The 17,515-nt window shown below is 39.0% G+C and overlaps 1 protein-coding gene across 1 annotated transcript in view; it reads right to left on the bottom strand.

Moving 5' to 3' along the window:
• The window catches only part of LOC145674695 (uncharacterized), a 79,839-nt gene that overhangs the window by 47,421 nt on the left and 14,903 nt on the right, over positions 1-17,515 (bottom strand). Inside the window, exon 2 of the mRNA XM_081744937.1 lies at positions 11,902-12,003. Within this exon, the coding sequence (XP_081601063.1) occupies positions 11,902-12,003 (102 nt within the window). The remainder of the gene's footprint in view (positions 1-11,901; positions 12,004-17,515) is intronic.

Below are 17,515 nucleotides of genomic sequence, written 5' to 3'. Positions count from 1 at the left end.
TGTTGTCTCAAGAGAGTTTTCTAAAATGTATATTTTGATCGGTATTTGTTATTTGATTATATTTAGAGAGTACACATAAATGTAAAAATATTTACAATATGCTTTATGCAAGTAAATACGTTGGGAAAGCATTTGCTATTGACAACATTTGATATAAAAACATAGGCCTACTTTTACACCGCTAAACAGTTTAAATTTATTTGTAAGTGGATTCTGTAAAAACTCGACTCTGCTACTGATATTATAAAGGTATTAAATTTCTAAATGTTATAAACAAATTTGCTGGGTAACTACCAGAATGCAGACGTAGTCTGTCGAAAAATTCGTAAGGTTGCCAGTGTATGGATGACATACATACAAAATGTTGAATTGAGGTACACTGTACTTTCTTAGTGTGTTCTAACTGTGTTATTAAATCTCTAATTTAAGAAGATGAACCATTTCGAACAATATACACGCTGTTACAAATATTCGCCAACAACGCTTGGTATATGAATATACACGTAAAAAGAAGCACACAAATTCTAATTAACACAGGTCCGGAAACATCGGTACCAATGAAAGATCCTGAGAAGGAATCTTAATTTTGATATGTAAACATTACAGTTTTAAAGTATAAGTATTTGCAACTACATAGATTTCTTTATTCAATATCTGATTCTTCCTCAGAGAGCGATAAGTGCAGGTCAAAATCTGATTCTTCGGATGGGATATCTGAGTCTAGATCACTTTCACTGGTGCCCAATTCGATAGATTCTTCATCCTTTTTCGTAGATGTACTTTGAACCATTTTTACTTCTTCACTTGATTTCTCTACATGTTCCTTTTTGAACGTGTCTGATTTGAAATGAAATGAAATCTTTGAGTTTTACGTCCCACGGTTATGCCGGTTAGGCTAAAGGAGACGGTGATGATGAGTAATGAATGAAATGGTGGAATGAAGAAAGTGGGAGGAAACGGGAGAACCCCGAGAAAACCCACGCACACCGAGGGTTGGGATCGAACCCGAGACCCCAAGCACCAGAGGTGAACGCTCTACCACTGAGCCACCGCGGCCCCCTGAGTCTGATTTATTAAGCAGTCTCCAGTTATATGCCAAGTAAGTAATTTTGCCTGCTCGTTCAGTGGTTAAACGGTTTCTTTTATTAGAGTGAATCCAGGCAAACGTGCTGAAAGATTTTTCTGTTGCTGCAGACATGTAAGGAGCGGAAAGAATGCGCACAGCCACTTTTGATAATTCTGAAGTACCATATAACCCTTCCCACCATAACAGCGGACTTATTGTTTCAGCTGTTGTCCAAAAAAAATTATTAAACAATCCTTATTTTGATCTGAAACTTGCTTCATCCTCCATGACTGAAATTGTATGTAATTGCATGTTTGAAGCAACATGATGGATAAATTCCATGCCATTGATCGTTTCTCCTAGAGATAAATTGTGCCCTTGTGATGACGGATCCACGAGTGAAGCTGCGAGATGTATTGGCTTCAAAGCATGTTCCTCTCTGAGTTTCGTTTTGTTAAGTACTTCAGACTGCTCACTGGTTGACAACGTTAACGAAAGTGCCTCGGAGATCTTGCTTTCAATCTCATAGCTTTCAATCCACTGTAGACAGAATGTATACATGAATCATTCGAATTTAATTTAAAGATCCAGGTCACAATAGCTTTCAAAATTGTAATTAAACTTTCGATCTTACTCCAAAATGATGTATCATCGAGTAACATTGCTGCCATTTCCTTAGGCAAGACTTTGGTTGCTTGTTCTTCAACATCCAAATTTGTAGGCTGCATTTACAAGTAATCATGCTTTCAAGACATGAAGGACAACTGCCGCAACGACTTTTACTTGGTAGTTTCAGAGAAACATTACACTTTTTGTCTTTGTTTATCTTAATTAATGTTGCGTTAAGAAGATGCACAGAACGTATTTTCTTTACAAGTTTTGCTACATTTTCCATTAGTTGCGCTGCCGTATGATATTTCAAAACATCACTACAGAGTAAATGCAAGGTGTGAGCAAAGCACCCTAGCGGAACAATATGCGGGTAACTTCTTTGTACAAATTTCAGCGCTTTCTGCATATTTGAAGCATTATCAGCAATTATTACAACAAAATTTGAGGATTCATACTTCGTTTCGCACATTGCTCTCTCCATCCAACTGCAGATTTAAGTTTCTTGCTTTTTGAAGTTGCAGATGTAATTGTGACTGCATGTCTTCATATTCACCATCAATGTAAGTGTTAGCCAATGCTCTTCTACTTGTTGGTAGATTATACGATGGTCTCATTTTCTTGAAGAAATCGATCCATAATGGATGTTCAACTATGGAGAGCGGTGCTCCACTAATATATATCGCTTTAGCCAGCATCTTGTTCAGATTTTCCTACAAAGGAAGAAATGCGGTTGACATTTTGTAAGAGAACGAGCGGAATATATCGTGAATATACTTTTCATATTACTTTTTTTTTCTACAATAACGTTTTTCGTACCATGAGTCAACAAAACAGCAAGTTATAAATTTAACCTGAAAAAAAATCATGGCAAATAATTTATGAAGTATTCCTTGTCAAAATACTTCTGAGAAACTGTTTACTACGAACTACGATGGAATATGATTTATTTATTAAATCCCAAAAACTGAGATAATTATCCCACGTTTTATTGATTCGACTGTTCATGAAACGGCTAATTGATTGCAGAAAATAGTTTCCTTCTATATTTTTCCTTTTCGTTCTATGTACACGAATGTTGAGCCAGGAAAATGTAAATTTCTACCGTTTTGGGTTTCATTAGAAAGTTGAGGATATGAATGAAATATGTTCTTGGGATGCTTAGTCGGTTTAGGAAACTGATTCTTACTTACTGCTGTATGGCGATCACAGCTAAAACCGGAAATCGGTGCAGGTTAGGAATACGGGGTAACTTTTTATTTATATTTACAGGTACAAGCGTTAATTCAGATAGAATGAATAATGTTTAGCAAAACTTATTTATAGAGGCAAAATCATTTGTGAACATAGATACAACCTTAAGAATTAGCTTCACTGCTATGGAAATCAACAAAAGGGATGCCATTCTGGTGTTGTAAACTCATCTACAAGATAAATGAATTATGTCGTAGCTGGAGGGGTGACTCTGAACTTAACCCATTATCTAAATCATTGCGTGGATAATTTATCTATTCCGCTGTCCTAAATATATTCAACTCATAACACACAATCATGTCAGAACTCAGGAATCCTGACTGAAAGTGAGGATATCATATAGGCCTATCTCCTACAGAAGATAACGTTGTCTGAGAGAAGATACTTGCGTTTTCGTTTGAATCCAGAGCGTCGATAGAGGATTCTAGAGAACGTATTTTGGAAGCCTTTTCTCTCTTCTCCTCTACTGGCAATGATAAGGAAGATGAAGGTCTAATGGAAAGTGAATGGGTTCCCCTGTTACAGGACTTTCAGGGAAAATATCACTTTCCTCTATTCCTATAATTTCCGTACTCAGGCAAGTACTACTCGTTCCTGCTCCTTTAATAGTACCAGTAGTTATTTCTCCATAATCTCCGCACGAAATAGCTTTCCTCATTTTCGATGGGTATTTTAAACATCTTGAGACATGTCTCACCATTTTATCAGCATTTTCTCCTTTCTTCCTACCCATTTCTCGGAATTTCGTGCGTTAATTCACATGTAACAGAAGCCTGACAAGTAACACTTCACATCGTTGCTGCCGGTCTGACGCTAAACTATACATTTTCGGAAAGCACTAGTCCTAAATAGGATAACTACACAGTGCGACGGTCAGACGTTGCCGCGTTCAGGACTTATGGAGCGTCAAACATTAACATGGGGTTTATGAGAGTAACCATAGCAGTCGTATTATTTCATGCTAATTCGTCTTGCATTTGAACTCTGTGCTAACATTTGTGTTGTAGCAGTCGTATTATTTCATGCTAATTCGTCTTGCATTTGTACTCTGTGCTAACATTTGTGTTGTTTTTGTGTTTTTTAGGTATGCGTTGTAAGATGGATCCGAAAGTGGTCGTTTGGGCTCTGGTGGCCGAGATCGGGACAAATGAGCGCAATCCAAATTTGGAAGAGCAAAGGATGGTGGCACACATCAAGTCTCTTTTGACCAGCGGGATGGAAGTCGTTGAAGAGATTCGTACGCTCGGCTTCGGTGACAGTGATGGTGACCAGGGGGACGGAGACATGGATTTTGGAGACGAGGAAGACCAAGAGCAGGAGGATGCAGAGATGCCTTCGTCATCGCAGCAGTCTCATACGTCTTCCGCATCTGGCTCATCAGCGTCAGAATACCTGCCCTCTCCTGTGAAGAAGCCGAAGTTCCAGGATCAGCCTCCAGAAGACTCCAAAATGACACCAGAGCAGTGGCGCGAGTACAAGGCAAAAGCCTATGCCTACTGGACGGTAAATCCAAAAACAGGTAGGCCTTGGAACACAAAGACCGGTCGTGCTACCCACTCGACTCTGCAGAATCAGTTCAGGTATATTCGGAACATTGGCGTGCTACGTCACTTTGGGGCAACACAAGGCAAAGATGACAAGAAGACGCTGATGGCAGAGATCAATGAGGCAGTTCGGGGCATGTTCGCGGAGAAACAGCACACTGCTATCATTCACGATCGAACGTTGCGAATTTGGGCTAGGCAAACAGCTAATGAACTGGACCCTAACAAGAGTCTCAAGTTCAAGGCATCACCGTCGTGGGTGTACAGATTCAAGAAGCGCAACAACATCGTGGACCGTGCAATCACCCACAGGGTCGGCAGGACCTGGCAACTGAAAGAGTTGGACTTGCAGCAGCAGGCTGATGCTTTCGTATTAGCGACTCGCGAGCTCATTGCAAGCGAAAGCATCCCACCAACGCAGGTTGCCAATGCAGATCAGAGTAGCTTCAAGAAGTTGTTGCAGAGTACTCGCACTCTCCGTACCAAAGGAACAACAGTCGTGCGAGCGGTTGTGGGATCCATGAGCGCAACAACCCACAGCTACATGATCATGCCCGTGATCACCATGGCCGGAGAGATTCTGCGGCCGATGTATGTACTGGTGTCGGAACCAAGTGGAAAGTTTCCGGGAAACAAGCCTGCAGATCCACCGAACATCAAATCATTTGCTGGCAAAACGTCCAACATGAACAGGGACGACCTTAAGGACTTCTACGAGCAAGTGTTCTGGCCAAGCATGCCTGATGATCGGAAGAAGATCGTTTTGCTATTGGACTCGTGGACTCTGAACAAGGACGACAATCTATCGAACGCACTGAAGCCTGCCGACGTTGCGTTGCACAAGAGACTGATTCCTGGTGGTTGCACTGGAAAGATTCAGCCTTTAGATGTGCATTTCTTCCGTCAGTACAAGTCCTTTGTACGCTTTGTGACCGACACACTGGCCATGGACAGTGTCATGGATATCTGGCATCGCGATCGATTCCTGGCACTACAGTCGTTTTCACTCTACCAGTTCAGCGCACCCCGATTCAAGAACCTGATCCGGTACGCTTTCCACAAGGCTGGCTATCTGGACGAGGAGCCGGGAATGTGGATCTCTCCGCACGAGTACTGCTTTGACTCCCTCGACGAAGGTGACGTGTGCTTCACGTGCGGCGAACTACCGTTCGTCAAGTGTGCACACTGTGAGCGCACTCTTTGCATCTCTCATGCTCTGTTCGACGATTTGCACATTGATTGTACCCTTTAACTTACGCAAACAAGTGCTCAATCAGACAACGTCGATTCAAACGTCACAAACCTTGTGTTCTTCTTCGTTTCCTGTAACTCTCATAAACCCCATGTTAATGTTTGACGCTCCATAAGTCCTGAACGCGGCAACGTCTGACCGTCGCACTGTGTAGTTATCCTATTTAGGACTAGTGCTTTCCGAAAATGTATAGTTTAGCGTCAGACCGGCAGCAACGATGTGAAGTGTTACTTGTGAGTACCTATTCAGAAACTGCAAGTCAGAGATAGCAGACAGACAATGTCTACTACTAACGGTAGTTCGGGATGTATTAAATAATTTTTAGGTTTAAAAAATGAAGTTAGTTTACTACCTTATAGAACTAATATGTTTTTTTTTCTTAATTTTCATTTCCATTAGCACTAGAAAGTAGCAAAATAGTAATTTATAATTGAAGAGGAGCCAGTTAGTAAAACAATCTAGAAATTCTGAGGAGATAGTGGTGAAGTACTATTAAAACGTAAAAGTAAATTATAATAAATGGAAATAAAGTAATTGGTCACATTGTTCTTAGAATTTGGAAAGTAAAGTATAGAAATGGAAATAAATTCCTTCCCGGAATTTATATGCCAGGGAAAAAACCCGTTGAATATTCCCATTTTTTAAATTTCTTCCCACCGGGAATATTCCCACTGCCCATCACTAGTCGAGAGTGGTAAATTTGGATGGAGGGATGGTAAATCTGGAGAAAAAATAAATTTTTGGAGGGAGGAATAGTAAAAACTAATGATCATATCATTAGTAAAAAGTGTGCACGCTTAGATGATTTCTAATTAAGATTTTAGGGGCCACACTGGCTTAGTAGTAGAGCGCTGATCTCTAATACGTGGGTTCCTTGGTTCAGTACTCTCCTAAGTAAGTTTGTGGTGGATAAAATCGTGTCCGTGTGTATTCTTGTGATTACTCCCAATTCCTCCCACATTTTCATTTCACCAATTCTTCCTTCATCATTCATTTCTTTTGACATTTGTCTCCTTAGCCTAAAGCGCAAAATCGGGAGAAGTTAAACTGATTTCCTTTCATTCTTTTTTTTTAATTGCGCTTTTTATACTGTTTTGGGGAAGCTAAATCTAACGAAACTCTTTTCAGATATACAGATTGTGATCAGAAAAATGCAAACACCTGAACGAAATTGCAACTTAACAGATTAATATGGTGTCGGGCCACTTTTCGCTTTCAGAACAGCCTTGACGCGACGTGGGATGGAGGCATAGAGATCGTGAATGGTAGCAAGTGGAGTTTTACACCATTCCCCGTGCAGGACATCGGCCAGTTCTGTGAGAGAGGATGGAGGTGGAAATCGTTGCCGGAGTCGTCTTTCCAAAACGGACTATAGATGTTCAATTATGTTGAGATCTGGGGATTGGGCGGGCCAGGGGAGGTGTTGAACTTCATCCCGATGTTCCTCAAACCACACTGCAACAACGCGAGCTGTGTGAATGGGTGCATTATCATCCTGGAAGATGGCTTCATTGTCCGGGAACAACATCCGGACTATAGGATGCAAGTGGTCTCCTAAAATTGCGACATAATCGTTGGCAGTGATTCGTCCGCTAACTGTGACCACAGGACCCAATGAAAACCATGATATGGCGGTCCACAGCATCACCGAGCCGTCGCCATGTTTCACAGTTGAGCGGAGACACTGCAGATCATAAGCTTCTTTGGGCGTTTTCCACACATAAACACGGCCCGTGGTTGGGAATAGGGTAAAGGATGACTCATTCGACCATATCACACGTTTCCAGTCCTCAACGGTCCAATTTGCATGGTCGCGGCACCATTTGCAGCGTGCGAAAGCGTTATGGTCCCTGATGAGCGGTTTGGCCCGTGCAACACGACCCCGTAAGTTCATGTCATGTGTGAGTGGCGGACTATGATTGTCGAAACAGGGTGGGGGAGGTGCTGATTGAGTTCCTCCGTCACTTGCTCCGCAGTGGAACGACGGTTCTGCGTGACAATGCGCTTTAATACCCGGCGTGACCTGTCACTCATGATTTTCTTCCGCCCACTGTTCAGCTTCCCCGATGTGGTTTTCCCATGTGTTGTGTAGGCCGTCATCACCTTCGACACTGTCCCACGCGACACACCTAACACAGTAGCCACTGCCGTCACACTCACTCCACATAACTGCGCACCAACAATTTGCCCTCTTTGAAAATCTGAGAAGTCTCCCATTTTACATTACCTCCGTCCGCTGCAGCCACTGGACACTGCAGTTCCACTGCGCCTGACGTAGTATGGAGACCGACCTAACACACCACCACCAGCGGTCCGGCGCTGCGGGCGCCACGACACCACTGCCGACCCATACAACTGACGTGTTGCCAACTACAGGTGTTCCATTTTTCTGATCACCATCTGAATTTATCCATGTAATTTCTAAAAAAAAAAAAAAAAAAAAAAAAAACTCATATTTGGGATTTTCGGGACACTGGTTGCACCAAAAAATATAAGCATCCACTCCTCAGTACATTTCTAATTACACTTTACATACTAACTTCAGGATCTTGAACACAATGAGATTATTTTGAAATACATTCGTCGACGGAGTTAAAAGAAAAATTACTTCAAATTTGGAATATTTATATTTATTGAAATCGCAAATTTGAGATTGCTTCTCTAAGCAACCCATAGACGTTTATTTTATAGTTCAACAGAACTTACTTTCTGGATCACCTTGTTTTAAAATTTCCTTTGATAAAAAATTCTCCTTTTAACGAGGGAAGGGTGAGAGAATTCATGAACGTTTTAATATTTCTCACTACTTTTACAGGTGTAATATAAGTTTGTAGAGTAGATCGAATGATGGAAATATTATTTTTTTGTAGATTGAGTATAAATCTGTGTATGAGAACATGGATGGGATTAATTTGAAACAAATTACAAATTGTAGATCTTCTACTTTGTCTTAGATTAGGGAACATATAAATTCACACGTCAGGACGATGGTTTGAGCTCACTAGATAACAAGAGAATGTTTCCTGCAAGTAGTCACCAAGGGCCACTGACTTGCAGGAAACATTCGAGTTTCTTGATTTAACAGGGCTAAGTAAAAAAGGATTCTTCACTTTCATCTTCTATCGGATATCTTGCGATTCGGCGACTTTCGTATCACTGCTGTCGTCGGGTTCATTTAAGTTAATATGTTGTAGAATGCGAGTATCTCCTAGGAGAACGATGGTGAAACATGGAGCTTAATTGAATGTATGTGAAGTTAACAATAAAGCTTATAAATTTATCTCTGTAATGTCACCAGACCACAGAATGCGAGTACAATAGCTACGTTACATGAGTTTGTAATCAAGGAGTGTTTCAATTTATACCCTATATAAGGAGTAATAAAGGTGTGTTTCTATGTATACCCCAAATAAGAGTATTAGATATGTAGCAAGTAAATATATTACTATTTACAAAAGATTACTTAAAAATCGGGAGAAAATTCAAAACATTTCCCTTTATTTGATGAATCTTTAAGAACAGTGAGTTACGCCTTGCGTTCATGCAGGGTTGGAAATGGATTTCCAGAACTAAGAGGTGGTCCCTAATAGATGCAGTCTAATCTGACCTACTTGTACAATGAAAGCTTTCTTCTCTAAATTCAAAAACTTGTAGAAATGTAACTAAATTGACTCTTGTTGTCAGAAATGTTATGCCATCTGTCCACAAAAGCATTCACTGATTTGAACTGATTGTACACTGAAAACTCTTTTGCAATATGTTTGTAAGTAAGGTGTCAGAAGGTGTAGTAACTCAAAATATTTTTGTTTCTTTCCTACAGGTTGTAACATTTACTCATTTTTCAGCTAGAGGGCAGTAAATTCAAGATGGTGCTCTCCAAACAGCAATGAAATTGGTGTGTTAGAATTCCACACAACGAAGAGTGTTGTGTCTGTTCAACATGCGTTCAGGCACCAATTTGATGTGCAGCTACTTTAAAACAAGCCAATTTTGAAGTGGTACAATGATTTCGTCGAAGAAGAGTGCATCACAGAAGCTGTAAACACAATCACGCCGGATATACTTTCCAGAGTATGGAATGAGCTCTATTATCGCCTAGATGTTCGCCGTGTGACAGGTGGAGCACACATTGAGTGTCTGTAATGAACACATATCACATCAAACTTTATGAGTTGTTACACGTCTGTCCCCAAAAAAGAAAGCAAAATGCCCCAAAGTTTTCATTTTATAACCAAATAAAATCAAGGAGTGCTTTTGTAGACACACTGTATTGTCAAATGCAATTGCATTGTTACAAACATCTATAAAGGGTGAAGTATAGCGTAGAGAAGTATAATCTCACGTAAAAGAAAATAGTATTTGGACATCCCCTTTTATGAAAAAGTGTCTATGTGTGTTACTATTTATGTGAGTTTAATGCCATTTACGAAACCAATATTAGTAATTTTGTAACTGATCTTCCATACTGATTAATTATTGTGACCAGTCTTATGTTTTCTTTATTTAATTATATATTAATTTTGTCAGTTAAGATGTGCGGACGGACAATATGACAAGCGGCAACTTCAGCAAAGTTGAAATGTTTTAGTAGAGCGCCAAGATTTAGAATGCTTTTAGCGTGTCCCATTGTCTGTTTATCGAAAACAGTCAGATATTTCAGTGGAATAATTGTGCAAGTGTATAATTCGCGCTAGATGGGTGTAGCATAACTTGTATTTAAAAAAACATCAATCCTCCACATTTGTTTCCAAGCTTTCAGCCACAAGTTGCAATTCTTTCATTATAACTTTATTACTAGCTAGCTACAAAGCCCCATTGCTCAAAAGTGTATGGTAATACCGTACTTTTTTCTTTGGACTTCAACTTCTATAAACTAAACAATAGTTTGTATGTTTTCTAACATTATTGAACAACGTTTGTATTGTAAATTAATGTATCTATTTGTTTGCATTTCACGAACGCATGGATCGCACATGAGTCGGAGGAAGGATACTTGTTTGGCGCTCTTTGAGGTGTTGGACACAATACCAAGGCGTGGTAAGATGTTTTTTTTTATCAGGCGAGAGTATGACATATCAGAGTTCTCAGTTATGAAACATGTTTCTTTTGATCCAATCAAAATCAACGGTTTTATGAAGAATTGGGAAATAATCAAACAAAATGTGATGGTGTTGGCAACCGTGGACAGCACACTGGTTTGGAAATGAAATTTAATTAAATCTTTCAGTTTAACAATCCAGATTATGCTCTTTAGGCTAAGGAAGACAACGGTTAACGCAAGAGAATGATGATGGACGAACTGGTGAAATGTGAATATAAGAGGAAACGGGAGTACCCCGAGATAATCCACGAACTCAATGTTATCCATCACAAACTTACTTGGAAGCGGATCGAACAAAGGATACCAAGCAACAGAGGTAAATGTTCTTCCATTGAACCACCGTGCTTTCTCCTAGATGCTTGTTTGGGCCATTTTTCTTTAACAATGTTTTGAATCAACATCTGTAACTGACTATATTGTGAATCTGGTCTGTCCCCTATTGGAAGAGCATGAAACAAAGAAAACATATCGGTATAGTAAAATGGGACACCGGCTTATTATGATATTATAGTACGTGAACATCTTAATGAAATGTTTCCTGGGCGCTGGATTGGTCGTGGGTTGCTTGTGGTACAAGCGAAACTTGTCTGGCCACTAGAAAACCCAAGCCTCGTTACACATGTCAGTGTGAGGATGTATAAAATATATCGTGTCAAAACAGCATTACGATACCATTTTCACTTGTTACACCAGCATTGGCCCGAAAAACGTCGGACAGAACATGGTTTCGTATTATCTTTCGTTATAAGAATACCGGTGCACTCACTAACCCAGTGCATCATTAATTATTATGTCACATAATAATATCACAAATATATTGTTCATTAACTGTAACAATTATTAAAAAGAACATTTCTTGACTTCATTTGCATTCTTGCATTCGAAAGGAGTAACGTGGTTATGTGACCACCCTCTAGAAATGTTTTGAAACTAATTTTAATTCCAATTATTATTTTTGATATTAAGTAAATTTAAACTTTTAATTGTATATAAATTTTAATACATGTATATTGTATATAAATTAATATATATAAATTTAAAATTAGACTGACTCTTGAACATTCTAATAACTTACGTCATGTTCCTTTCGGCCATTGTATACAGTTGTTCTGCCATCCGCTTTCACAAGTGTACATATTTTGAGAATCTGATACACAACATCCATTAGGAACAACATCTGTTAAGTAAGAAGGATCTAATTAATCAACCATATATCATTTGTTTTAGATAAAGTTCCATATAATTAATTTAATTTTCTAATAGTAATTGTTTAAATATACAGTGTTAATGAGCTAGACCAACAAACTGAAACAGGCAATTCCTCACATCAAAATAAAGAAAATAGTTAATATGGACCTTCGGTCAGAACTGCACAGTTTCTACTGTATCCAAAACTGCACGATTCTCAATCATTCAGTGGCGGCGCAAGTGATTCCCCATGGGAAGTAGGAATCCCGGATATTCCGTAAGGAAAGAAGGGAAGTGGGGATCCATCTCTCCCTTCTCTCTTTGATGTATGAACGTATGGAATTACCACATGGATAGCGAAAACAAAGTTCAAGTATATTGAAAACTTGTTATTTACGGCTGCACATACATTAGTCAAAACGAATAAATAATATATCAAGCGGCCTTGTAATCAAGGGATCATAGATTTGATTCTTAGTGGTCAGAACTGGTTCGAAGCCAACGGTAGGTAATGATGTAAGGATATTCTTCTCATATTGAATGTAAGGATAATGGGGATACAGAAATGACTGGCGTTAAGTGTTATACTCCTATAAGTGTTACACCATTTCCATTTCAATTGCCACAACATATAACATCTATGCTCATGAACACATATATATATATATACATAGAGAATTTCAAGGTAAAGTGGAATAGCTGTACTGGCTGTAACATCTTTCTTTTCTGACTAACGTGTAGCGGGTTCATTTCATATTTCCCTTTGAGGACAAGACCCGCAGAGACATACAGTGACTAGCAGAACTATTCGGACAGATCCAATGAAATACATATAACGGGCTATGGCTCCGAAATTAAAAATATTTTGTACACAACAATACATAAGAAAAAGGAGATATATACGCATACCTGAAAAACACAATGAAGCGTGTAGTTGCTGTCAACAGAACGGATATAATTAATCGCAATGAAAATCATACCCAAATTTTCCCCAGCAAAATTGTTCGGACAGTACGACATTTGTGAAATAATGTGAGCACTATGAAACGTGGCGTTAGTGCTGAGGGCTGTGTTAAGTAATGTAGTCGTTATCGTGGCAGTTAGATACAACAATTCGTTGTCAACACGAAGAATGGGTCAAAGAGAAAATAACACGACATTTGAAAAGCGGCAATTAGCAATTTTTCATTATGAAAAAGATAAAAGCTGCAGAAAAATTGCAGAGATGTCGCAAATGAAAAAAGTACAGTATGTGATATTATCAAGGGATACAAGGTTGAGGATAGAGTTGATTTCGTCATTAACACGGGGCGTCCAAAGACATTTTCGGAGAAACGGGAATCCGCAATAGTGCGAAAAAAAAGGATCAACGAATCAAGGATCAACGAAAGGATCAGTAAAAACGAATCAATCAGCTTCAAACGTCATTGCCGAGGTTGGAGAATAAATGGAGATCGACGTGAGTCCCGATACAATTAGAAGAGTCCTGAGACGAGCTAGTTTTCATGGCCGCGTAGCATGCAGAAAGCCTCATATCAACAAAACAAAGAGGAAGAAAAGACTAGTTTTGCGAAATAATACCAGTATATGGGTGCCAACTGGTGGAACTACGTGATTTTTACTGATGAAAGTAAGTTCAATATCTTCTGTTCTGATGGGAAGGTAATGGTGTGGAGAAGAAACAATACCGAGCTGGAGGAACAAAATTTGCAGCCGTCAGTAAAATACAAAGGAGGGAGCGTAATGGTATAGGTAGGGCTTCATGTCAGCGTCTGGAGTAGATGAGTTGGTGTTCATTGAACAACACTTCTACCTGCAAATTCTCAAAGATAATAATTTAAAGAAGAAGGCAGAAAAATGTGGATATTAGATACATTCAAATTCTACCCGAAACACAGCTCATATTGTAAATCTGTGGTTACTATACAATTGTCCAAAGACATTCCATTCCCCTCTCTAGTCTCCAGATATGAACCTCATTGAACATTTGTGGGATAAACTAGAGAAACAAGTTCGAAATGTGTTATAAACTAGAGAAACAAGTTAGAAATGTGTTATAAACTAGACAAGTAACTTCGAAATGTGTGATAAACTAGAGAAGCAAGTTCGAAAAATATGCATAGCCTCGAAGGCGCATCTGAAGGACGTGCTTCATCAAGAATGGGCCAAGACTATTGTTGCATACACTCGCAAACTTGTGAATGGTATGCCAAATAGACTACACGCAGTTCTTAAGCAGAAAGGACTGCCTACTAGATATTGAGTTTTATATTTTTACTCGATAAGTGTCATATCTGGTCAGGTGTCCGAATAATTTTGCAACACCCGAATTCGTATTGTGTTTGTTTTGATCTCGCTACTTTACATTGTTTGTTAAGTTATTTTATTTTCGAAGTGTAAAATTGTTTATGTATGTTGGATGTCAGAGAAAATGATGGCATATTATTTGCACTTGCTTTTTCTTTGAAATAAATCCCATCTTTTGTTCAAACACTATAGTGTCCGAATAATTATGCTAGTCACTGTAAGTGGTTAACGTTTTTGATTGGAATATTAGTAGGCAATTGACGAAAGTATATGTATTTCTCAAACTCAGGATTGGGCAGTTGTTCCCTACCCTGCCGAAATGACGCCCTGCTATCGTGCTTTAAGGTATTATCTGTCAGGAAAGTAAATGTACACCTGTTTTTTGAGTCTGGTTTTCCTGCGCTCCATCCATGGAGAGTATGAGAATTAAATCAATCAAATGTTTACTGAGGGACAAGAAGAAAAGTCTAATCTGAATAAGATATTGCAGAGGAGCACAAGCTGTGAATACGAATGATGCACAGTGTAAATAAAGGGCGACACCGAAAGAGAAAGCCAGAAACAGGTGGTAAACGGAAAAAAATAGAGTAAAAATTGTCGAAGTGGGAACATAAAATACAAATACAACAAATATACCAACAACTAAGCGTTTAGCAACCAACGGTCTTGGTGTAGTGGTTAAGACGCTAGATTATAAATCCAAAGATCGGTGGTTCGAATCTGCTCCAAGTAGTTTTTTTTAAATAATGTATACAGCACATGAAAGGTGGTAAAACAGAGCGTATTACCCGTTTAATATGTTAAGTGAAAAAGAGTTAAAAATTTCGGTGAAATTTATTAGAGAAGTGAGACAATGAAAATGAGAAAGCAAGTATATTTAATCAGGGGTTGTATCAGAGGGTGGTGACCAGAAAAACTGGAAATTTTCCCGAATTTCGCCCATGTGAGTCTCTACGATAGGCAAATTTCTTCAGAAATGTGCCTATTGCAGAGAGAGAGAGAGATGCTCCCGAACTGAGAGTGTGCTGCTTCCATTCAAATCAACGAGATGACAAATAGACGCTTACATAATAAGAATGCCGATTACAACAGCCATAAACATCAAAGTAATAACTGCAAGCGTTATCACCTAAGGTTCCAAGATCCGAACAATATATCACTAATATCCCGAATGCCAAAATATTGTGACTTACACAACTCCCCCTCTCCCCAAATGTGTCCTGTGAAAACAATCTCAAGTTTTGGGTTGAGGGACCATATTGAGACTACAATATTAAATTATATAAGTAGACTTTTAGCAGATTCGTATTCAGTTATTTTTTTCCACAACCAGTTTTATTGATATTCAAGACAGCAAAAACACTATATTTGTTTACGACAAGGCGAAGTTATTGCAACACTGCGTTACATAGTGAGTCATGCAGAGGCTAGCCACCGAAGCACGTTGAATAACGCCTGAAGGAAGCAGCGAAGACAGATAGCGATACAGCGAACGGAAGAAGCAATGCATTACAGACATTTCAAGAGAAAAAAAAGAAAGATTCCTCTTTCCACACTTCATGCTGTAGTTTTAACTTCCATTTCCCCATCAAAGTTACATGCCTAGACTATTATACAGTTCCATTACACTTAATCCAGGGCCTTCAAACAACTTTGTTCTACAAAGGAAAACGTAGAACACTTCACTTATAGATATACCATACATAGACAGTTAAGTAGTAATAGATGAATGCAATTAACCCCACATACTATCGATTGTCTAAATATACACTAGTTTCAAACAATTAGGCACATAACAAACATTCACAACACCATTATAACCTATCATATGTTAATTCTACTTCACAAGTGGTAGAATGAAAACCGTAGACTGACCGTGGAATGAAAGCCGTAGAAAATAGAATGATTTTTTTTAAAAATTACAATTATGAACACAAGTTAGTGAAGGAAACAATGACAGTCAATGAAAGGAAGATGATCCGAGGTCAGATTTCGAGAAATAACCTGATAATGAGATGAAAACAGAATTTTATAAAAGGAATGGTTATGATGCGCTAGACACAACATGGTTGCCTGTTTCATCTGGTCGTGTGAAAATGTCTCGTTTTAGAGAGGCGAGAAAAAGCCCGTGTTTCGTCTTGTGCAGTGGCGGATCTAGCTCGGGGGCGGGGACCTAGGACCTCCGCTTTCAGATTGACGAAAATAATTTAAGCTATTATTTATATGGTTTTGAAAATTTATAGTAAGGTCATGATATACTTATCATAGTCGAAATTTAGGCATCCCTCCCAGTTTTTACCTTCTAGATCCGCCACTGGTTTCGTGGCTATCCCGGTGTCATTTCGTGTTTCCGAAACGAGACAAATTATTATCTCGTCTCCTTTCTTCTAATTTTCTTTCGTAAACCTCATAATAATAGAAGTAAAATTGGAAGCCATGCGGCTTCGAAATGTAACGAAGTTTACAAGTTAGAATTGATAATCGGGCAAGAGAGAGCTATGAAATGCTTCAAAACATTTAAAACGCGACGAGTCTAGACAAGGACCTGTCTCGTCTCGTCTCGGATTTAACAAAACCTATATTGTCTCGCCCATGCTGGATTGTTAGCCTCTCACCAGAGAAGAAGTAGATCGTGGGCCGTGGGTCAACAAGACGTGATCCACGGCGACCCACCATCCGCCATGACCCACCATAACCTACATACCCACTAGGACCCACCGACACACTCTGCTTAGTGCATTGTATATAGCATCCTCTGAAGAGTGGTGAATTTGTCTAAATTTTACTTTTAGGATATCCATTTTCTTCTTGTTCTTTTGCATATGTTTCTATTTACTTACCTGAGATGAGTATATCTAACAAGGACAAGGCAGACTTTGTTAAATGAACTTAGGGGCCATCCTTCGCGAGGTAGTAGTGCACATTTAAACTGGGAGAGCGCAATAGTCAGAAATAACTTACAAAAAGCGTCTGAAAGTTTCGACTCACCGTATATATGGTACGACGCCTAAAATTATCAAGTAGCGGTGTGGCAGAGTGTGGAGCATTCACGACTCTCGTGTAAAGGGTCCAGCGTTCGATTCCCGCTGGAGTCAACTTGTTTTTGCTTTTTACCAATAACGTAGTCATTTATAACTACAAGTAAAATATTAATTTACTATATGTTCATATATTCTAAACGATAGGAATTTTCA

The sequence above is a fragment of the Thermobia domestica genome, chromosome 17, assembly GCF_964235325.1.
Source record: "Thermobia domestica chromosome 17, izTheDome1.hap1.1, whole genome shotgun sequence".
Lineage (NCBI taxonomy): Eukaryota > Metazoa > Arthropoda > Insecta > Zygentoma > Lepismatidae > Thermobia > Thermobia domestica.
This window is presented reverse-complemented; position numbering and strand designations above follow the sequence as displayed.